The sequence below is a fragment of the Aplysia californica genome, unplaced genomic scaffold, assembly GCF_000002075.1.
Source record: "Aplysia californica isolate F4 #8 unplaced genomic scaffold, AplCal3.0 scaffold00477, whole genome shotgun sequence".
NCBI classification, from domain to species: Eukaryota; Metazoa; Mollusca; class Gastropoda; order Aplysiida; family Aplysiidae; genus Aplysia; species Aplysia californica.
The window spans coordinates 336,300-361,151 of NW_004797747.1; the positions used below are offsets into that span (position 1 = coordinate 336,300).

A 24,852-nucleotide genomic window follows, 5' to 3' on the forward strand; every position below is an offset into this window, starting at 1 on the left:
TCTGAATAAATGCAGGAGAGCCAAGACAACTTCAGAGATACCCCCCTTTGTCAGTTTTTTACCAGTACAGCACCAGTTCATGTAGACAAAGTGGCTGAGACAAAAGCCAACTTTGCACAACATCAGTGTCTTGAAAGTCACAGGGGTCCTGAATCAAGGATAGCCTCATAAAGCACAGGACTTCAGACAGACCCATCAAAGATCCTCTGTAGCAAAGAATCAAGGAATCATTTTCTGTGTTCAAAAAGACACACAAGGAAGAACATCAGGCCAATACATTGATATATATATGGCTTCATTTCTTTAATTCTTTCATATTTCACATATCATATAACAACACAAAAGTCTCTTTCCTCTGACTGCTACCATCACCTTTTCTTGTTGTTCCTGAGGGGGGAAATAGAGAAAAAAAATGTAGTACACAGCTTGGCAGGTGGTTAAAAAAAGCCAACAACTATCTCGCCCCCCCCCCCAAAAAAAATAAAATAAAATAAAATAAAATAAAATAAATAAAAATAAAAATAATGTGAAAAGCTAGGCAGGTAGAAGCAGACAACTATCTCCTATCACAAAACCCAAAGAAAAAAATGTAGTAAAAAGCTTGGCATGTGGTTCAAAAAGCCAACAACTAACTCATCCCACAAAATGCAAACAACATGATCCATGTGTTTCAAATCAAATAAGCAAAAGGTGACCAGAAGCCGTAATTACTATCCACATCTTATTGTAACTGATGGAGTTTGAGCAAAGAGAAGCACATTGGCTGAATAATTATTTCGTGAAGGAAAGAGTAAGACAGAGAGAAAGAAAAGAAGTAGAATGAACCCGTGGTTTTCACCATTTCTGAAAGTACTCTAAGTTATTAACAATTTCAATTTTGGGGCAGGAATTGATTTGGAATTCAGCACAAGCAGTGGGTCTTTTGTTTTAACTTTTGATTCCATGACAAGTATCAGGATGTCATTACTGTCAGCAAAGTGCAACCCCTCCTTTCTTTTCAACCTCTTTTAGTTTTAGAAAGAGTTTTACAGCACTTGCTACACAATAAGGAAATATATGTGTCGAAGATTAGAGATATTACAAGAGAGTAACAAACATTAAAAAGAAGGAGCAGAGATAATGACGATCTATAGCTGTTTGATAGGAAAGAAAGAGCAAACCACATCAGAGCACCCACCAACCACCCACTTTACCTCTGCAGGGGTGGGTAAAACTGAACTAGGAAAAAGAACCCAACCACCCACCTGTCATGTTGGCACAAGCAAGTTCACAGGTCAAGGATGCAAACACCTTATGTCTAAAGTAAACAGTCCTCTGTCATACAGGATGTACGTCCTCAACTCAATATGACACTCACATGTACAAATGGCATTAAGAACTATATCGTAGATGTCACAGAAAAAGATCTCCTTCCTGTGCTTTTTAAACTGAAACTGACAGCCATATGTGAGGCAGCGTGGTGGAATCAGGCTCTCATCAAAATAATCAAAGTCAAGAAACATGCATTTTTCCACAGGTTTGTGAATTTTTATCAAATTTTTGTTTTTTTGACTCAGAACTTTTCATACCCATAAGAACTCATTTCTGTGTGGATTTTTCTGAAAAACGTTGATTAAAGGTACAAAAAGTGTAAATTGTCAGTTACCACGGACTCTTAAGCTAAGGAAATAACTAATCTTTGGCGGCCATTTTCTCACTTATTTTACCTCTGAAAACAGGTGACCCCCACCTCCTTCATTCGCAAATATCTCCACTTGTATTCATGATAAATAATATTTTTTTCTTCCAAATAAAGACAAGTCAACAAGCTTTAAGATGATACCAATTCTACATGCCCAAAAATTGACGAGAGCCTGATTCCACCACGCTGCCTCACATTTGTTTTAGTTATTGTAAGAGTAAGAGTTTTTCGGCACTTGCAGCACAAGACCAAATAAGTGCTGAAGATTTGAGGTGTTACAAGAGAGTAACAAACACACAAAAAAGGAGAGATAAGGACGATGGAGGTTTGATAGGATAGCAGGAGCAAACCACACCTGAGCACCTGCCACCCACTCACAGCCATATGTACACATGCCATAAAGTACAATGTGAACAACAATGTGAGCTTGGCACTGACAGCCATATTATATATATATATATATATATATATGGAGGACACTGCAGCTCAATAATGACGGCCACATGAACACACAGCATATAAAGCAACAAAACAACTCACGAATCTGATGTACTCACTTCTTACGACCAATTTGCTGCACGGCTTTTTTAGAAGAGCCTGTTGCTTCTTTTCTTTCCTTGAACGAAGGTCTGGGAAAAAAAGAAGAGCGAAAAAGAGGTCAACAGGTGCTGTTCAGTTTTTAAACAATGACAATTGACATTCTGATATAAAATATGACGAATATACCATTGTGCCATTACAATACACCCATCTCTGTTTTTGGTACCGGTACATAAAACATACTCACAATTCCTTTGCACCCGAAGTATTTGTATAGATAAATACTGAAAAAAAAATATCAACATGAAAGAGGCTGAGTTTGTAAATAAAGGGACAAGTCTTCACACATCACACAATCTCTCACAGGAATTGTATACTTATCTCACATTTAAACACTCAGACATTAAAACAATTTCTGTTTTCAAAGATTTTCTTATTTCAGATCAATATGTATCACTTTTTGGTACCACAGAAATACTGAAATGACGGTATTCATTATTTTTTCCTATTTTTAATTTACTTACATTCCACTCTTTCAGAGTCTAAATAGCTAACAGCAGTTCAAAGTTTATGCTAGAGCATGGAGTATAAACACTACCATTTCAAAGGAAAAAACATTTTAAGCAACAGTGGAAAGAAAATAGGAAGTCTACAAAAAAATACCCACTGTGCATGAACAAATACACAGAAGCCACAACAACAAACTGCCACAAAGCAAGGATGTGACGATATCAACAAAAATGTAAACAACATTTTTTTCATCTCGACTCCTCGGCACAACAGGACAACAGCAATCATGATCATTTGCATTAAACGTAAAATCAAACAAACGTTAAGAAAAGCAGTCAAGCACAGGTAACCTGAACACGCAAACTCACGGACAGCTTGAACAATTCCCAGACTAAACCACTATAGTTTCTTGGTACTGGCAGAACAATAGTCTCTCATACTCATTCCGATGTGTCTAGGTAAAAGCTCATCTCAAATTGTCCCTAACAATTGTCTTGAATTTCAATAACCCTGCACATATGACGGAAAACAACACACCCATTATCACCCCCCGGGGCAGTGCCACTGACTGAAGTGTCTTTAGGCCATTCCCAAAGGGGGGACATTTCTCGTTCAAGCATAGTAGAATTGGAAATGGGCTGATTCATGTCACGCTCATAACTGTGCCTGATCAGGGAACTGCTGCTTTTTCTTTCCCGATCCTTACTATTGCCATTTTCCTCTACTTCTTTTGTATGTTTGTCACTCTCTTGTGACCTGCTATTTTGGGGGTGCCTTGATAGTTGAAGCCGACTTTGTGCTGTTGAAGCTAGAGAGGTGAGCAGTGTAAGTCTGATTCCCTGTAAAGACTTCTCTGTTGACACCCAGCCCTTGGCGCTCATATGACCTTATGCAGTTGCGAGCGCCGTAAAACCCTCTACTATAAAAAAAACAAAAAACACCCATGATCATTGAGAGTACAAGGTTACAAGAGCTTACCAGGCTTACCCTTGCACAGCGTGCTACACACACTGCTGTTACCTCCGACAGGACGTAGCCAAATGGGAGCGTTATTGTCAAGTACTTTCCTATGGCCACAATGTTGGCCACCCTATGTCACAAATGTTTGAATGACAATGCACCATCATATTTATCAAATCTGTTAAGACTGTACACTCCAACTCGCAGTTTAAGGTCATCAGCTGACAAAAAGAAATTTATTTTACCATCTATGAAACTTAAAACAATGGGTGGAAGGGCATTTGAATACCAAGGCCCCAAGATCTGGAATGCTTTACAAAGTACTTTAAGAGAGATCAAATCTTTTGATACATTCAAATGTCAGCTGAAGCCGTTTCTGTTTTTAAATTAATAAGATGAATATTTGGAGTGATTTTCTTTTAGTCAGAACAACGTTTTATGGTACTGTTGTACGTTGTACCGTATTGTAAAGCGCTCAGAGCCTGTGTACTTTAATTGGGGTTGAGTGCAATATAAATGTCATCTATTATTATTATTACTAAACCACTTCACTAACCCCTGAATCTGCAATCTCACTATTACGAGTGAGGTGGCCTAACCACTGGACTAGACGCCACATATTGGTTACTTTTCAAAGTGGAGGCAGTGATTTATTTCACAACCATTGTACTCCCACAGCCACATCCTTTGATTTTCTTCAACGTTTTCTCTATTTTCTGTTATGTTTTACTTGAACTATGGAAGTGTCTCACATATTTGTCACACCCCAACGTATTTGAAACATCCATGCTTGACTGTACTTTCATTGACTGCCCTTAGGGACTTACCCAGCTCTGAACTTTTTGACAGAAGAAGCTCCAATGTCAGCCAGTTCGTCCTCAAATCCAGACACTGGACGTTTCTTGTTTGCCTTTTTCTTCTTCTTGCCTCCTTTCTTAGCACCATCTGATAGAACACAACAATTGACAGTCAGCAATACTTACTGACATGGGGAACACAACAATTGACAGTCAGCAATACTTACTGAAATGGGGAACACAACAATTGACAGTCAGCAATACTTACTGACATGGGGAACACAACAATTGACAGTCAGCAATACTTACTGACATGGGGAACAGAACATTGTGATCTTGTGAATGGGGCATTCAAGTGAAAATAAATTCTAAGTGCACAGATTGAAATTGATACATTAAAAAAAAAAGAAGCCATTTGTGAGGCAGCGTGGTGGAATCAGGCACTCGTCAATTTTTGGGCATGTGGAGTTATTGATGTCATCTTAAAGCCTGTTCATTTGTTTATCTTTCGGGGAAAAAAGTGCCCATCTATTTTTTTTTTTATAGAAGTCGAAATATTTTTGATTGAAGTAGGGTAACCTGATTTTAGAGGAAAAATAAGGGAGAAAATGACCGCCAAAGCTTGGAATCTTTCAATGCGCGAGAGCCCTTGAAAACTGAAAATTTACATTTTTTGTACCTTTAATCAACGTTTTTCAGGATAATCCACACAGAAATGAGTTTTTAAATGGACATAAAAGCTGTTTAGCTTAAAAACAAAAATTTGATAAAAATAGCCAAACGGGCAGAAAAATGCCAATATCTTTGATTTAATTATTTTGATGAGAGCCTGATTCCACCACGCTGTCTCACATATGTTTGCCTCGTTTATTTTTTATTTTGTGTAAAAAAAACCTCAGACTCAGATCCATTTAGTGACAGATCAAGTTTACACCAGTCAAATTGCCATTAACACAAAAGAGTGCAATACAGAAATTATGTTGACAGCAGCTTGCTGACAACACCGGAACATGCCAATCTATTCCGACGAACAATGAACGACCAAACTAATACCATTACATTAAATTACAAACATTATGATAAGCAGAAAGTGAAAGCTTCACTCTTACACTAATTCAGTAGTCTTCAAATACTAACAATAAAGGGCCACTGAGTCATAAAATTCAGGGTGACCCTTGATACGCAGACCTGTCACTTTGTGAAATCTAAAAATTAGGACCTGGAGGGGGGGGGGGGGGGATCGGGATTTGATGAAAAAAATCGGGATCAACGACAAATCACCAAGGTGATTGCCAAGCTTACTAAAAAATTTTCCTGGGGTGTTCCATACATATCGATGTATACGGCCTGTGTGTTATCATAACATATAAATTCTTTGCTATATCGACAGGCCAAAGGGCTAAGGGCTAGAACCCAGATGGCCATTGGATCTGAAAAGTAAGTAAAGTAAAGTGTGTTATCATTATTTTTGTAAATCCTGAATTATCACGTCAAGCACTCCTAGTCCAAGTGTCTAACCCCCACCCCACAGGTCCCAAAAGACACTTCAACTTCAACCAGTGTGCAAGAACTTAAGTAGACCACGTCAACAGACAGTTCCTGACACGTGCAACTCACACTCCGAAGTCATGTCACGTGATGTGAACGAGTGATTGAAACAGTTTTTATTGACGACGGGTTTGGATGACAGGCCTGATTAATCAGAGTTCGGACAAAGCTTGTTTTGAAAGTAACAGCAGAACTATGAATAATCATAAAATGTCGCAATTGAAAAGTTATCCGGCCATTATCGGAGAACTCTGAGTGGAAAAAAAACTAAAGTAGATCTTAAGAATGCCCCGAGTCGGAAAGCCAGATCGATACTAATCCCATTATAGTTGAAATAACACATGCGAGCAAAGATCCAACACAACTTGGGGAGAGTCAACTACCAAATCTGGCATCAACATTTCAGGAAATAGTGCTCACAGCTCCTGTCAACATAAAGTTTAACGGGTGCTTCCCGCGACAGAGTAAGTTTTTAGAAAAATCCGGCGCAACAGACGAGGGGAAAAAAAAAATCGGCATACACGTGATCGAAACCGTGGTGCTTGAGATTGGGGGAAAAGTCTGGATATGATGAACAGTGAGCACATGCACGTCCTCTCACATCCTCATTATACCACAGAGTAATATCACTCAGTATAAAGAACCATTGGCGACACCCAAATTGTTAAACCCTTGCAGTTGAGAGGCTGATTCAGAAGGTTTACTTTCTTACTGACTTACCAGACGTGGCATCCGAGAATGCTGACAAAGGCTTGGCTCTGAGGGTCTTCTTGGCAGCTCGAATACCCAACAGCTGTGCCTTGCTCATCTCAAACTTGACCCTGTCCTCTGCCTACACGAGACAAAGATAATGAAAAATCTGACTGAAGCAGCAAAAATATATATCCAAATATCATTTGAAAATGTGCAAGCACTGGTCCCATTCAGTCTTTCAGTGTTGTAGAAATTTGAAAAGACTGAGGCAATGAGGGCAAAATGATGTGGTCTTTGTTCTACAACACTGGTATTGACTTACATTTAATGGAGATGAGACAAAAAATTAATCTGGACAACAGATTACGTACCACTGTTCATGCAATAACATAACAAATTAATATGCATGTCAGAAACATCTTGAAGAGGCAGAAATATTGTGGTACCGGTATCAGGTGTTTTCTCAGACCTAAATATGACTAAAGGAGAAGATGCATTCACTAGACGGAAACCCATGTCATCAACATATTTCCTAAGGGCTTCAAGTCTGACATGACAATTGTGCTGAAAATCCAGAAAAGTCTGCCACAAAATACGAAAAAAGTAAAAAGTTGGAAAAGGAAGACAATTCAAATTTTTACCGTCAGTTTCTTGCGTGTTTTCTTCAGCTCTTGCTTGGTCATAGACTTGTCAGATAATCTCAGAGACTCTGAAAGAGATGGAAACGACCACTCAGAACATAAGTCATGTTTCCAACTTTTTCAACTAAAGCTATCTTTTGGTTTTGTTTTCCATATTATTTGACAGCATCTGAGTGATTAACAAGCGTGCGTGTGTGAGTGTGTGTGTGTGTGTGTGTGTGTGTGCATGTGTGTGCGTGCGAGCGTCTGTGGCAAAAAATATTAGCACAGAGGAGGGGGAGGGGGGGATTGTCGAGAAGATAAATAATTGTCGTTAGACAGGTGGATATTTAGGACAGCGCCATAAACCCAAGAGGGATAATGGGAAGTTGTCATTTATATGGGAGACTGACTCGCACAGGCAGCTGTTGGAGCAGGTTCAACAGTGGGCACGGGTGTGTGTGTGTGAGTGTGTGTGTGTTTATGTGTGTTTGTGAGTGTGTGTGTGTGTGAGAGTTGGTGTATGTGTATGTGTGTGTTTGTGAGTGTGTGAGCGTGTGTGTATGTGTGTGTTTGTCTTTGTGTGTGTGTGTGTGTGTGTGTGTGTGTGTGTGTGAGTTGGTGTATGTGTATGTGTGTGTGTGTGAGCGTGTGTGTATGTGTGTGTGTGTTTATGTGTGTGTGTGAGAGTTGGTGTATGTGTATGTGTGTGTTTGTGAGTGTGTGTGTGTGTGTGAGCGTGTGTGTATGTGTGTGTGTGTTTATCTTTGTGTGTTTGTGTTTGTGTGTGTGTGTGTGAGAGTTGGTGTATGTGTATGTGTGTGTTTGTGAGTGTGTGTGAGAGTTGGTGTATGTGTATGTGTGTTTGTCTTTGTGTGTTTGTGTGTGTGTGTGTATGCATGTCTGTGTGTGTGTGGAGGGGTGTATTCGCTTCCTTAAAAAATCAGTACCTTTGTCTAATTAACAATATATAAACAAACATGAACAAAAACAAAACAACAGCGTACAAAGAAAAACAAGTGTTATCCATACCCTTCTCCTCCTTTCTCTCCTTGTGTGTTTGGAACCAGCCTCTCTTGATCTGGGCCTCGTCTCCAGCTTGTTTGGTCTCCAACAGATTCTGAGCCTTGTTCATCTGGTTCTCCACGGAGCGTAAGTGACTTTCCTCTCTCTCCTGTTGCTGAATGCTCTTGATGTCCTCCTCAATGTCAGCAATCTTGTCACAGAACTTGCTGACAATCTCTGAAGGTAGGAACATAATGTCAATGTTATTTTTAAAACTTCTAAGTCCCTAAAAAGGATTATTTCCTGGAAAGACTGTAAAATTACAGATTTCCTCAAATTTCCCTACATTGCCGACGTTGATCCAACAATTTCCATAGGAACAAAATTTTTCAGACAAAAATCCGACTTATCCGACCTAAACAAAAATTTCCGACTTCCCTGGCCACTCTGTAAATTCTGATTTTCAGATAAATATAACGCTTCGCATTTTAACTTGAGCCAGATCACACGACAAAAACTACTCTTTCTATTAGTTTATGTTTCGTGGTCTTCATATACAAGATAAATGAGAAATCTGAGGTGAACAGAGCAGATAAAGACATAAATAAAATCTTCATTTATGCATAGACATTGCACTTTTGATTTCCGCTATGCTTGAACAAGACTCTAGGACATTCAAATAATGAAGCAGAGAATGTTTCTGAGTATCCCAGGGTCTGCCGAAGTAACAAAAGTTGTCAATCGCATTATAGGACATGCTGTAGAGCCTGGATAGGCGCTATATAGAAGCATTTAGTATTATTATTATTATTATTATTACTTCATACAATATGTGAGGCAGCATGGTGGAATCAGGCTCTCGGCAAAATAATCAAAATGAAGAAACTTGCATTTTTCTGCAGGTTTGTAAATTTTTATAAAATTTTTTTTTTGAGCTCAATACCTTTTATGGCCATTAAAGAACTCATTTCTGTGTTGAATTTACTGAAAAACGTTGATTAAAGGCACAAAAGATGTACATTTTCAGCTACCATCGACTCTTAAGCTAAGGAAATAACTAATCTTTGGTGGCCATTTTTTCACAAATTTTACTTTGAAAACAGGTGACCCCCACCTCCTTCATTCTCAAATATCTCGACTTGTATTCAAGATAAACGGATATTTTTTCATCCTAATAAAGAAAAGTGAACAAGCTTTAGGATGATACATATAACTCTACATGCCCAAAAATTGACGAGAGCCTGATTCCACCACGCTGCCTCACATATTTTCAAATTTCAACAGAACCTAAGCAGAGTACAGAGGAATAAATCAGAGTTGGGACGATTACCCGGTCTAAAGGTGATCTAGAATCATCTGTTTTATTTTTCTTCTCCCTGGGGAAACTGATACTGGCCATTTAGGCCGAGAAATTTTTTTTTACTATCTTTCAAGAGATTACCTACAAAAAGATGTTATTTTAAAGGAGTTGATGAACTTGAAAAACTTTTAAAGCATAAGAAACTGATTTGACACTCCCGGAAAAGAGGTGTGGAAAGCAAGAGGTCGTCATGGCATTCTCACTTAGCATGTATAACCATACCCTGAGGCACAATCCTTGTCTTGAGCGGAGTCTTGGCTTGTTTGACCACCTCTTTGAGCACTTTCCTCTCCTTTTCTCCCACTAAAGTCACTGACCTGTGGATGGAGTTGCCAATGATAATATGGAATCACACATCTATTTCTATAAATGGACAAATTACATTTTCCTACTCGATATCTAGTCATCAATGGCAAAATACATTAAAACGCATGAAATCAGACCTTCTCTCTCCTTCCAATATAATACAAACTTATAAATCAAGTTCAGCATCATTGACAGAAACAGTAAACACAAATTTGGTGATTTGCAAACCCTGGGCGTTAAAAACCATCAACTATATGATTTTCAGAAGCCAATAATTTTTTTGGCTAGTTACAAATGATATTAAAAAGACAATTACTCTTTAACAGGACTTAAAGGGCAAAAAATTTGTTCTTGAATGTTAGGAAGACACGCTTACTAACCTCTTTCCAATAACTTTAACTATGTATTTGACAATGTTACATTCATGCTTCTTACACACCGTGAACTTGCATACATATGTGAGGTGTGTTGACAAAATGAGTTACTTCTCGGATTTGAGCATTATGGAAATTGGTACATCAACTTGATAGGTGAAGTTTGTACAATTTGTGAGCATGGAATAGTAAAAGACACAGTAAACTTGAACAAAATGGCATCAATTGAAAATCTATAAATCTGATCCCAGTGTCGATTTTCAGCCAATATCTCCATTCTTGGATTGCGAGAAGAAACTCATTTTGTCAGCACATCTCACATATTGGTAAAATTTGCAAAGCCACTACAAAGACTTGCATATTTACCTTCCACTTTTACCAGCTCGAGCAGTTCGACCAACTCTATGAATGTAATGCTTTATAGTGCTTGGCATGGTGAAATTGATGACCTGAAAAACAACAAAAAAGCGAGTCAGTTTGAGAAAGCAGTAAAATCTACACAGCTGTTGAAAAAATTGAATGCATCAAGCACTGGAGAATGACATCTGAACTGAACCAGATCTTCCAAGGTGAACAACATGACATTACATCCTTCCACAAACTTAAAGATGACAGCAAACACACACAAAAAAATACAATGGAGTCGGCTTCAACAGAAACCCATAGAACTTCCAGATTTTCTCCAATTTAGTCGAGTTTTCTGTTCAGAGAGGTTGTTCAACAAGAAAAAACCCACTGTTTTCAGATGAACAATGGTCCGTTTAAGCAAATTCCATTGAGGTAGCAAGTTATAATTTATGCCACGACCAAACTTGTCATAGAGGACAAAAAATATATGGCTATCAATTTTTTTCTGACATTAATTAATAATCTATACTTTAAAAAAGAAGACAATAACTCTTTAACAGGACAATTTTTTTTGGACAATAATTAATAATCTATACTTTAAAAAAAAAGACAATTACTCTTTAACAGGACAATTTATTTCTGACATTAATTAATAATCCATACCCTTAAAAAAAAGACAATTACTCTTTAACAGGACAATTTTTTTCAGACATTAATAATCCATAGGGCCTACTTTTTAAAAAAAAGGGGATTTCAAACTTCAAAGCATATTGAAAAATGCATCTGACCATGACAGAAATACTTGATAGACAATTCAAAACTTGAAGTTTTTTCACTTCACTCACAGTTTTCACTCCTTCAATATCTAGACCCCGAGAAGCTAAGTCTGTGGCCAACATCACATCAACAAGACCTTCTTTGAACTTCTTCAGTGTGTCAAGACGCTGAAATAGGAATTGTGAACATTCTTCATTTTCATGAACAAAGACAAAGTGTATGTGGGACATGAAAACTGATTGCATGTACAAAAGAACATTGAAGAACAAAATTGGAAAATGTTAACCACAAGTTTATGAAGAATCGATGATCCAAACTTGAATACTCCTGCAAAGTTATGAAATATTCATCAACATTCTCTGCTACAATGGACCCCCCCCCCCCCCCACCCCCCCCCGAAAAGATGTAAAGTCGAGCATGGATATCTTGAACATGTTGGGACTGACAAATGTGTTCGACCCGTCCATAATTCCTTGATAATGAAAAATGAGAGAGAATGAAGAATATCAAAGGAAGTGACTATGACAGACAATTTAGTTTCCTATTCTTTGCCATCACGAGATGTAACCGGTATAGATAAAAGGACAGTAGGATGGATTGTGTGAGATAAATATTCCATATCATCAAGATTTTGATAGAATTTTAGAACAGACGTACCTGAGCCTGTGAGAGATTCCCGTGCAGTTCCCCAACGTTGATGCCCAACAGACCCAGCAAAATATGCATCCTGTGGGCCTGCACTTTGGTCTGAATGAACACAATGCACTTGTCACAGAAGTTTCTCGACACCAGTGCTGTGGAGACACAATGGGGGGGATGGGCATTGATAAAAGCAAATACTTTTCCATCATGAAGAAATCTGCTCTTCATTTTTTGTACATCCCAAAAGAACATTATTTTCTGAATATATATACTAATTGACAAGACTGAAAATTCAGTTTAAGGCACAGAAATAGACAGGGGGTTATAAAATTAGGATACCATAGTTGAACCAAACAGTATATTACTAAAAATTAAGAATAGGTACTTTGTAACTGAAAATATATGTGACCCTTACAGGTTACCACAAAGTAAGCTTCTCAGGAGATATGTTTGTTTTAGTAGAGGTTTTACGGCGCTCGCAACTGCATAAGGTCATATGAGCGCCAGAAGATTAGAGGTGTTACAAGAGAGTAACAAACATAAAAAAAAGAAGGGGAGATTAGAACGATAGATGTTTGATAGGAAAGAAGAAGCAAACCACACCAGAGCACCCGCCAACCACCCACCTCGGGAGAGAGACAGTGCAAATTGGAATAGCCGAAGAATACATTTTGAAGTCATGACAACCTTCAATGGCACACAAAACAGGAATGCACTTACTTAAACTTTTCATAATTTATGGACACATAAAGAGAATCAAAACATGGACCCTACAGGAAAAATGGCTGCACAATATCCTCTTCTCCCGACCACTCACCAGCTACTATTGCTTCTCTGTCTCCCTCTCGGTTCGGCCGGATACGAACAAACTCCTGTCTGAGGCCCAGGGCGACCTCTGTGCTCTGGTTGACAAAGACCTTCACTGGATCTTTTAGCGACACTGCCACCAGCTCCTGGACCTGGACGGGCAAAAGTTAGTTAGTTATAGTAGAGATTTTTTGGGCGCTCGCAACTGCATAAGGTCATATGAGCACCAGAAGATTAGAGATGTTACAAGAGAGTAACATACATAAAAAAGAAGAAGGGGAGATAAGGACGACAGATGTTTGACTTTGATAGGAAAAAAGAAACAAACCACACCAGAGCACCCGCCAATCGCCCACGGGGGTAAAAGTGCTTCAGAAAATTACCTGTTTAGTTGATTAAAGTGAAGCATATCAGCACAATGACCAACATTTTGTACTGGGAGAAAGCAACAAAGACAGAAACAACAGAAGAAAAGACAACAAACATGTTTCAGCGACACCCTCCAATAACCCGCTCAAAAAAATACAGCACAGGTAATAACATATGTACAGAGGCCATATTCAGAGACGGTAATATAACATATGTACAGAGGCCATATTCAGAGACAGGGAATCATCTACAATTCATTTTTTTAAAAAGAGCATCTTATGATTCTCTTTAAAAAACTCATATTTTCAAAGTTCTCACTGACAAATCTTACAGTGAACAAAAAGCAAACAAAGACACAGACTATAAGTCTACAGCCAATCAGAAAGACAGCGGCTACATTTGGAGGGAACACAACAGGAGAAAAGTACAACACCAAAATTTTTAAGAGAAAAAAAAAAGGAAAGACCAACCCCCCCCCCCCCCCCCCCCAACAAATCAGGAGACCAGCACATCAGAGTAGCATAATCATCAAACATCCTAGGGTAAGCAAAACTGTGATGTCCTTGCTGCTAAAAAAAGGTGTAGATCTATCAGACATTTATGAGTGACAGCACTGAAAACATAAGGTAAAGATTTGGGAAGAATGAACAGTTCCTATTCTTACCAAACACTCAATGAATCTAAACACAGTAAGAATTGGCATCATGGATTAAGCTTGGGATGATTCCCCCTCCTACCCCCACACAATATGAAGAAAACACAAAGAAGGGATAGACAGCTAAACATACAATTAAAAACCAACTGACAGTAATGGGGACTCTATATAAATACAGGCCTCAATAAATGAGAATGCATACATACAACAAATCCTCAAAAATACTAGTATTGACTGTTTAAGGAATAATCTAAAATCACTAACTGTTTCAGTCATGGTTGCGGAAAACAGCATTGTCTGTCTTTGCCTGGCACAGAGTCGAATGATCTCATTCATCTGCTCAGCAAAGTACTCATCCAACATTCTGTGAAGGGAAGCAAAGAAGAAACAAAAATGAGCCTTTTAGTGGAACAATTTACAATGTGTCAACCAGCAGCCTCACCTCAATATAAAGTTTAACACTTTGCCCCCATGGGACGCCGATCGGCGACGGTAAGAAGCTGTCCCTTTTCCCCACGGGACGCCGCGCCGGTGTGACATAGCGTGTAGGCCTACCGCACCTGTATCCTGGTCCACGGGGATAAGTGTTGCGTGCGTGGGTGGAAAGTGTTCAACCAGCAAGGGTGGGCCCATGTCTCAGTACTGAGCTAGACTATGGTGTGGATGACACTGGTTCGAATCCCCAACCAAGCATTCTTGAACTTGAATTGTTTGTGGATTTTCAAGGCTCTCCATTTCCGTAAGTCAGTACTACTAGTGATGAACTTTAAACTCAAAATGCCTTACCTTTTAAATAACTAACTGTCAAAACAGCTGGTACAGTTTGTGTCAGTTCCAACCACAGGATTGTGCGATCTCAAAATGACTCCTACCATTCCAACTGACCATTTCTTAGTCCCATCTAGGGCATGCCCCTGTTTGCTACACAACCCTATCAATAAACAAGAAAACTGTGCCCAACTTTATAATGTCGGTAGTGCCCACTACGAGAGAAATGCATACATTTTAATTACAGCATCTCTTTATTTTATTTTCAGCACCATTTCTAGATAAAAAAACTGAAACTTGACAAACAGTCAGTAAATATGGCAAGCTGATGGTCAACTTTCTAGTCATGGCCACCTAGTTTCATTCCAATGCTCCACTTAAAAGAAGGATATAAATAACTACAAAGCTTAAGTTTCTGGGGTTCTTTAATTTATTTTTGAATATGCAAAGTGTTAGGGCTCATAAAAGTTTTTATTCCCTTAATTACTGAGATGCGGTTGAATATTTTACAGAAACTGGAATGGTGGTCTATTTTTTTAGAAAAATATCAGGGTAATCCATATTTTGCTGCCCATTACAATCTCATAACTTTTCGATTATTTGACACGTTTTTTAAATTAAAAAAGTATAATTCTTAGAATCAAGAGCTCTTTCTCAGGAAGCAAACAAAAAGGGTTCAAGTGAAAAGTTTTTTTGTTTTTTTGGTTGAATTTGTGAACTTGGTAGTTTCCTGAAAGATTCTGTAGTAAGCATTCTACTTTATTCCCCAGATTTAGTTAAGAAACAATACACGCTGCTCGCTGTTGGCACTAGGCCGAGCCACTCACCTGTCTGCCTCATCCAGCACCAGAATCTCAATGTTGTTCAGAGTAAAACTGAAGCTGTTGTGTAAATGGTCGATCAGACGACCCGGGGTGGCTATAACGATGTCTGGACCCAATCGCAACATGGCCTCCTGTGACTTTATGTCCAAACCACCTGAAACGGGGACGGCAGTCATTACGTTTATTTACAAAACTGAAACCTGTCATACAACAACAATAATGTCATGAAATTTGGCAGAAAAACTGTAACAACCACTAAAGCAAAAATTTTGGATAGAACATCTTGACATTTCAATCATGTCCCTTATTTTAGGAGGAGACCATGACAGAGATCAAGGAAAAACATTAAACAGCATACCCATAACCTGGTATGCAGAGAAATTTAGCTGAAAACTCACAAATGTACTTTCAAAAAAACAAACCCCACACTTTTTTCTTTACAAAGCAGGCAATAGAGAAGTGGGCTAACATAATAAACGTTCAGTCACTTAACTCCAACAAGACCGTACCTGCTTTTTTATAGTAGTTTTAGTAAGAGTTTTACGGCACTTGCGACACAATAAGGTCATATAAGTGCCGAAGATTAGAGGTGTTACAAGAGAGTAACAAACATAAAAAAGAAGGAGGAGAGATCAGAATGTTTTTAGTTTTAGTAAGGTTTTACGGCGCTCGCAACTTCATGAGGTCATATGAGCGCCGATAGATGTTTGTTTCAAACCACACCAGAGCACCCGTCAACCACCCACAGACCGTACCTGCAGCCAGGCAGATGTCAATGTTGGAGTGCTGAGCCAGCTGTCGAGCCACGGTGTGCACCTGTACGGCCAGCTCTCTGGTCGGGACCAGGATCAAGACACGTGTCGAGGCCGTTGCCCTTGGACGATACAGCAGGCGCTCCAAAATTGGTAGCATGAAAGCAACGGTTTTACCTGTATGGGGGGGAAAAAAGGGGGGGGGGGGGGGGGGAAGGTGACACAGGCCCTATTATTGGGGGAACGGTTCTTTTCAGTTAGTTTCAAGATTGTAAATGAACTCATGTCTTCTGCTTGCAACAGCAAACCACCAATCTCTTTCACCACAGACACCTGTAGTAAGTTTCACCACATTATCAAAATTCATAAAACACAGAACATGTTTGTTAAGTCATAATATGCAAAAGAATTGACTGAAATGCAGGAAGTCAAGGCACACTCTTGTATGGGCCCGGAAACTTTTCTTCACTGCTACGATCTGAAAGACTTCCTTCCAGTATGATGTCCCCAAGGGACAAAGTGCCCCACCTACCTCTTTCCGATTCAATCTAAAGTTAACAATTACTTTTTTCTTTAAAATCCAAACAAAACGCAGTATAATAACTAAAACCAGCTAATTTAACTCTGAAAACATAAAGAAAATTGTTATAACGGAAACATAAAATTCCTGTGTGTAGCTATCAAAGCGACAGAGTTGTGGTTCATAAGACGCATGGACAGCTAGAAAAACAAATGAAGAAGTCTTGGTTGAGTAAATAGCAGAAGACAGCTCATGACGAATATACAAAAGCGACAGGCAAAATTCTTCAGACACACAAAGTGGAAAGAAGAATTGGAGAATATTGTAACAACAGGTAAGTTTGATGGAAAGAGAGGCAGAGGCAGACAGAGGGAAAAGATACTGGACAAGACAACAACATGGCCAGGAGCAGCAAGAACAACAGACACCACTGCTGCAACGCAAGACAGATGGAAATGGAGGTCCATGATCGCCCATGCCAGTTGGCAAGGCACCGGATGATGATGATGAGCTATCAAAGCACCGCCTCACCTGACCCAGTGACAGCACACGCACATATGTCACGTCCCAGCAAAGCCACTGGGATACACGCTGCCTGAATGGGGGTTGGCTTGACGAAACCCATGGAGGATAATCCCTGTAATTGGAAGTTACTGACAAATAATATTGTACAAGTCACAGATGTATAGTATAACAAAAATTACTAACACAATTAATATCACTATAAAAATGAATGACGTAAAATATCACAAAAACTACTGACATACAGTGTCATAAAAGTTACCATTCTAAAAAAGAATAAAACTTACTGATGTATAAATTATACAAGTTACTGATATACAATATCATTCAAGTAACTTAGGTATAATAACATAAAAGTTACAGATGTGTTACAAAAAGTGATTTACTGTCACTGCCATTCCCCACTGTGTTCCTGGCAAAAACCAGGATAACATACCATGAACTAAACAACTCTGCCCAACTCCAGTTCACATTTTACAAACATGATCAACACAGGAGCCTTACTGGAAACAGCTTTTATGATACTTAGTATCAAGTTACCTTGATCAAAGGTCTCGACAGGTTCATGTCTTGAAACACAACTTTATCATCAAACGTGTCCACGCTTTCTGAGAACTCAATTTTTGCCTGCTGGAAAAGAAACAACAATCCACGACTAAGACACATATGGTTTTTCTCTCTGCCCTGTATTCCAAGTCAATTGAAATGAAAGAAGAACAAAAGTATATGATTCATGAAATAAGTGAAGAAAAAAATAATCAGAGAAATATTTATGTACATCACCATAATGCATGCTAAAATTTTAAAAAAATAATTTTTTAATCCAAGAAGACACATCAAGCTATTCTAATCCTTTTTGGTGCTATGTTTCCCAATCACAGGTCTGTCTGTTGCTTCATTGCTTACACTTGTATGATATTATGATCAACAAACACCTAGACGATATGGGAATAAAAGAGGTACAATCGTTTTAAATCTCAAGTGTGATTACAAGATAACTTACTTCTTGTAATCTGTGAATGGAGATATTGACAGAAAATAGACACAGGGATCAAATTTCTACAGTTCAAACTAATGTTATTTTCTTCAAATTTAACATGTATGTTATCATTTCATACAAGTAAATTGTAAAAACCAACCTATCAACTTGACATGTCCATGTCTATATATGGCTAAAATCCAAGAAATAACTCATTTTGTCAGCATGCGGGTTGTATTGTAAGCCTTTCCTCGACAACGTGATCAGATAGAACCCTTTACCCCTTCAATTTATAAGGTTTAACCCTTAAAGTCCTATATGATCTCAGGAAACATTACTGACTTTGTTCTTCCAATTTACCTCTTCACCTTCCTGTCCTTTCTTCTTTTTCTTCTTCCCATCTCCTTTTGTCTTGATAAGGTCTGAAAAGAAACAAAAGAAAATCCTTATGAAAATTAGGGATGGGCAGGTATCGGTATCCAGTACCAGAACACCCGGTTCTACTGAAGGAGGTGTCAGTACCGGCACTAAGAAGGAGTCGACATCAACGGTTTTTTACCGGGCCACAGGAAGTGTGCAGTGTGTAGGCCTAGGCCTAGCAGCTGTGACAACTTTACCTTCAATTTTCTCAAAACAGCATTTTTCGGGATAGCCCCCTTGTGCTTAAAAGCGACCATATAATACACGCTGATTTCTTGTTTATTTTAAATAAGCCAAATATTCCGATAATAGCAACATGGACAGAGAAACAGAACATCTCATTAGACGATCAAATAGCAATTTCAAAACAAACTGATTACGGCAGCAACAAGTAGAAAAGTGTAACTGTCGACTGCTATTTGGAAACTGATGCCAACAGACCTAATTTTCCATGAGGTAACTTCAAATCACAAGCCAACACATGAAAGGTGGAGTCAGTTTTCCTTTTCTCTTACAACCAGTGGTCCTGAGTAAGAAGACAAAAAGTTAAGCCATACCTCTCTTGGCTTCAGCATCTTCATCCGAAGAATCATCTTCTTCAACACTCATGTCCTCATCGTTCAGTTCTGGTTTCGATGCATTGTCCCGCTGTAACAATAAGTGATAATTTATTTTAAAAAAAGATTTAAAACTTACAACCATGACAAAATAGAAATCATTGAACTATCATATGATTGTGACTTATCACAACTTACATAGAGTACAAATCGGTTCTTATGGACAACAGCATTAGACATTCATTTCCAAAAAAAAAAAAGCCACTACCCTTTAGTGCCAGAATAAAGCAAGATGTACTGACAGAAAGAGAACAGAGGTGGTAAAGACGTAGTGCCTATAGGTACTGTATAGGTCCTGCCTTCCAACCATTCCACACAAGGAAATAAAACAAAAGGACAGAAAAATAAAAAAAAGCATTTATCTACCTGTTTGGCCTTGCGAACTTTTGCAATTTTGTCATCCAACGCTGAGACACTGGACTGTCCCTTGGCTTTCAGCTTAAAAGTGGGTGCAGTAGACAGCTGAAAGTCAGACGATAAGATATTAGAAGTCTTGACAATTTTTTGAAATACAAAATAACAATAAATAATAATAATTGCATTTACATAGCGCATATCAATGCTCTATAGCCTGCTCTATGTGCTTTATGATGTCGTGGGAAGCATACAGTACAAGCTGTGGATTGTGCGCGATCAAACACTAACAAACTGACAAGATCTTTTTGTGTCTGTAGCCGGGTACCCATTCCCACTTGGGTGAAGTGAGGAAAATTTGTGTAAAGTTTCTTTCCCAAGGACATAATATTGACTTCTGACCGGATTCAAACCCATCACGTTACATTATTATTATGTCTTTACATTTTTCGGAATTTCCTAACATATAACAACTTCCACTGACACAGAGATTGTAGAACTTCAGATGTCTTGGAAGCAATATAAGTCCAGTTTTGGATCTCTGATACTTTTAAAACGGTTAAAACTTCACACCTCATATGTGCTATCCTAGCCTCTCTAATAATGGCATTATATGTCAATCTTACTAATCCGTCCCCACCAGTGCTTGCATCTCATAGGACCACTGTTTGATCAATTTAAAAGAGAAATGATTGAATGTCTCACTCATTTCCACCCTCAGCTCCACCCCTTTATGTATTAAGTACAATTAACTGATGAGATGCTGCCCCTCCCTTACATATAATGATGATTAGAGTAATTTTTTTTCTTCAATGGCCATATGATCAGGGTGGCAGGCAGTAGTCAAATAAATTTCACACCTCTGGCTACTCAGGAAAGTTTCCATGCTGGAGTGCTACTCACACACTTTCACAAGAATTGGTGAGATTTCACGCTCTAACCACCCTGACCATTTGCAAAACTTGGGGCTACTCCCAAACCGCACCCCTCCTTCCTTCCTTGCCTGGTGGCATGGCACAAAGAGTTAGAACCAATAGAGCAAAACTTGGGAGTTTTGTTTCAAATCAAGGAAGAGCATTTTCTCTCTTCGACAGACCAAAACCCTCTGAAGAGAAGGAATTTCTCTTTCTGTTTTCCTGTTGAGAAAATTTCCACCAAAGACAGATGCATTATAGAGCAGGTATTTATCAAAAGGGGAGCGGAGAGATTCCCATAACTTTGTTAAAGCAGGTTTGACTGTACTATTTTACATCTCTCGAAGTGTGACATAAACTCAGTTCTACGTTGTGAACCTTTCTATTGTTTGTCAGAGCAGAGGGTGACCTCCTAAAGTGCAACGGTCTCAACAAAAAGATTTAGTCAATGACAGCTGTGTTAATTGGCTCGCAATCAAATCTGCAGGCAAAAACAACACAATAAACACTTCACATAATATTTTACATTTCAGTTTTACAAGACTGACATTTTCATTCAGTAATCAATAATAATAATAAAGATCAGCTTTGTTCACGACAGGAACAATTTGCATATGTGCACATGTATTAAAGACATGATTTATTTCTGAACGTAATACTATTCCAGCCTGTCTCACTTGACACTTACTTTGACCTCCCACTTTCCCCTCATGATGAATATTTCACACCCGAGAGAACATTCACACATTCTCACCCAAACATGCAGAAACTTACACACAAAAAGTAAAGACATGTTTCTACATTCAGCATATAATTAAAGCAACATTTCTAAAATAACTCACAGCTGACTTTTCATCGAACGAAAAGCTTGAATTGAAGAGTGTCTTTTTCCTGTTCTGCTTCCGTTTCTTTTTAGAGACCTGAGAAAAAAAAGAGACTCTTCTCGTTATGGATTTTATGAATTTTAATATCAGTTCAACAGCAGCGAAGAAGTGCTCTGGTGTTTCAGGTGACAGTAAATACTTTTTTTTGTCAGAAACATATATATATATATATATATATATCCAAGATCTCCACTAACTAGTTTAGCCATTGTATAGTCTTGAATAATATAGTATATAAATGAATTTATAGTGTCATTTCACTTTTTCTGACTTTGCCTAACCAGGCATTCTTCTTTGCGCTCCCCACTAGGCATTTCAGAAGCCAAAGAAACAGATAAGCTTGAACGTGGGCAGTTCTATATACAGTCGGGCAACGAACACAAATATCTACTTGCCAGGTAGAAAAGTCAACTTGCCAGTTTTCAAACATGAAAACCATTAGACTGTCTATATATCAAGAAAGAAAAAAGATGCAAACAGTACTGACATGTGATATAAAATAATAAAATGATGTGTTGATATGCTTGTCCATGATGTAATCTGTTTTACCATTGAATATTTCATTTAAAAACTTTTATGGCCAAACAGAAATTCCAAAACATTCCCCGTCTTCATGATGTGTTTATGTCTGTTCTACTCTCCTGGCTCTGTCATCACGTTGCCACCACCTTTCCAAGGCAAGTGTCGCACTGTAGTTCATAACACTTGGCCCTTCAATGCATATGTACATCAAATTGGACAGGACATATGTGTTGAGCTTTGCCTTCCAGTCAGATTTGATCTGCTTCAATGCTGAAAACCCCCCTTTTTACACCAGCTGTGGAAAAATGAAGTGTGAGCAGGAGCTTAACTAGAAGTAAAACGCTTCTGAAGTCTTCCTGTCTTTCTGGGTCAACAAGTAACTGGCCCCAGGTGGTTAATGGCCTTCACTTGGCCTCTCACATTCTCCTTATCAGTCTTTTGAGGGCAGGCCATTCCAATGTCATCGATGGATGCCACCTCTCTCAGCATTAAGAGAAGACTCAAAAACAAATTACAAAGACTGCCTTGTGATAATAATGATTTGTCCTGTCGGGCAGGTTAAGTAAGCAGCCATTCTACCTGCCCGGGCAGTCGTTAATGTCCACCCCTGACTATACACCTTATACACACACACAGGCCACTCCATTTGCAAATAACCAACAAATCTCGAGAACGTAAACCGTTAGGAGAAATAGAGCTGGCCTTTTTTTATGCACACCAATGTGAGATGTAGGCTAGATCTAGATCTAGGCCTATGTGTTTTTCCCCATGTTTTGGCAATGTCTTTTATATAATTTGATGTTTTGCAGTCAACTTTGAAATTTCCGTGAAAATAATTGATTTGCGACAGTTTTAGTGGCTATATGATGTGTGATCTGCATCACGTCACATAATAGGGCCTACAGTGACTCACAGCCTACTGCAGTTTGTTGGGCACTCCTGTACTGTATAATTGCGGTCCTGTTAGATTTAGCAATAAATCAAAGATGGTAAATAACAAGATGGGCCACTCAGCCAAAAAAGTGTCCGCAGGAAGTTCGCTCTTTGCTTCAGATGGCTCTGCAGTCTGTTTTGAAGCTCTCTTTCGTTTTTCCAGAAGAAGAATAGGAATAGCACCTCCTTGCGTGCGCAGATCGACAGCTGTTCATCAGCAGTTCAGGTTCGTCCAGTGCGGAGTTTTGGATTTTTTTTATTTTAATGACCTCTCGCCTTTCATTCTAAAGTCAAATTTAACGAAGAAAACAATCACCCTTTCTTCCGGAAGAGGTTTTTTATCAGCGTAACCATTTTTTAAAAAGCGTTCTTCCGAAATTTATTCAAAAACCTGCTAGTTTCACTTTGATTTTTTAAACTCAAGTAGGGTAACTCTGTTTGCAAAGGGTGCGCATTTGTGAAGAGGGCGCCACCGAATTTTGAGGACATTTTTTTAATTGGCTCAAAGAGAGAAGTGGCCTGCACCTGTTCCTGGGGTAAACGTCCGAGGCTTTGATATCCCAGACTTTGATCTCTTCAATGATTCGGATGATTTTCAAGACTGATGATAATGCAGGTCAGTTTACAATTTTGTCTCGTCCCCCTTCTCTCTCTCTCTCTTGGTATTCTTGCAGCCCTCACTCACTCCGCCTCGTGCCGGTCCTCGGGGCAGTCTCGCAGCCCTCACTCACTCTGCCTCGCCTTGGTTCCTCGGGGCAGTCTCGCAGCCCTCACTCCCTCCGCCTCGCGTCGCTGGGAACTAGAGTACATCCTGTGGTGCGATATACAGTAAGCGATCTTTTGTGGATATCTCTGGAAGTTACAGGTCGATCTTCATGATTTTTTCACCAGAAGTTAGAAAAACTTCCTCTCTATACGGTGTAGCGCATTACTGTAACAGCAGTTTAAAATTTCTATATGCTGTGGTGGTGTTTGTTTGGTAACGTGTGTCTGGTTTGGTGCGCAAGGTTTCTGGTTTGGTGCAACATATCGTCTGGTTGGGTGCGCAATAGTACCATGTTTACAGCTCTAGATCTAGCTCTTTTCTGACACTTTTCATCTTTCTCTATCCTTGCCTTGTCTTCTTTCCCTTGCAAGAAGTTCCTGTACTGACCATAACGGAAGGCCAAGGTCAATTAGGCGTGTTCTTTTTGGGAGCTGTGCGCCTACTCTAGATCTAGATCTAGATATCTAGTTCGCGTAGCAGTAGATTAGGACCCATGGGCCATGGATGGACTGTACAGTCCGTTGTTTGCCTAGAGCGCTTTAATAATATAAACACGGTGGGTCCACTAAAGTTCAATCCAGCCCTAAAATTAGCAGCCAATCAGAAAGATGCGTCTTTTCGACGTTTAACGGCATGTCATCAACATGCTTCGGATTCAAGAACGAAAGTAGAATCTAGACTAGACTAAGCAACAACAAACGGCGTGCAAGAAGCTGAGAATGAGAAACAGAAAGTTGTGCGAAAGGTAGATCCTCGTAATTGGTTGGAAAGGAATAGAAACGCTCAAAAGTTTTATCAACTAAAATTAACTGCCATTAACAAACCGGTTCATCGTCAGAATCTGAGCTGTCATTCTCAACTGGTATTTCATCTTCATCTTCGATCGTCTTGATCATGCCGAACTCGTCTAAGGCGGCCATCTTGTTTGAACGAAACAAGGACAAATTAAGCTAGAACTAAAAACTGTCTCGTATCATTGTGTATGACAGACCTAACAGTTTTTGTCTTTCCAGAAACCATTCTGTATGGCTTGAATAGTTTATAATATGAAATGTTCAGGAAATAATCTAAGTTTACAAGATATT

The 24,852-nt window shown here is 38.9% G+C and overlaps 1 protein-coding gene across 1 annotated transcript; it reads right to left on the reverse strand.

Annotated features, from left to right (window-relative positions):
* Nucleotides 1-280: 280 nt before the first annotated feature.
* On the reverse strand, nucleotides 281-24,709 carry LOC101861148 (probable ATP-dependent RNA helicase DDX27). Its single transcript, XM_005105553.3, has 21 exons — nucleotides 24,592-24,709; nucleotides 21,505-21,582; nucleotides 19,761-19,856; nucleotides 19,335-19,425; nucleotides 18,718-18,779; nucleotides 17,919-18,008; nucleotides 17,388-17,493; nucleotides 16,340-16,513; nucleotides 15,588-15,738; nucleotides 14,257-14,356; nucleotides 12,979-13,120; nucleotides 12,177-12,313; nucleotides 11,588-11,686; nucleotides 10,761-10,843; nucleotides 9,937-10,031; nucleotides 8,382-8,591; nucleotides 7,371-7,438; nucleotides 6,757-6,868; nucleotides 4,519-4,636; nucleotides 2,239-2,310; nucleotides 281-387 (listed from the first exon to the last, which is right to left on the reverse strand). Exons 1-21 carry the CDS (start codon nucleotides 24,685-24,687, stop codon nucleotides 369-371), a joined length of 2,199 nt encoding a protein of 732 aa, XP_005105610.1. The 5' UTR covers nucleotides 24,688-24,709; the 3' UTR covers nucleotides 281-368.
* Between the last annotated feature and the right edge of the window lie 143 nt (nucleotides 24,710-24,852).

Coding starts and splice junctions, on each gene's coding strand:
- LOC101861148 (XM_005105553.3), bottom strand. CDS start 24,687: ATGGCCGCCTTAGACGAGTTCGGCATGATCAAGACGATCGAAGATGAA. Junction 21,583..24,591: donor CAGATTCTGACGATGAACCG/GTTTGTTAATGG, acceptor TTTTTTTCTCAG/GTCTCTAAAAAGAAACGGAA. Junction 17,494..17,918: donor TGTCGAGACCTTTGATCAAG/GTAACTTGATAC, acceptor TTCCAATTACAG/GGATTATCCTCCATGGGTTT.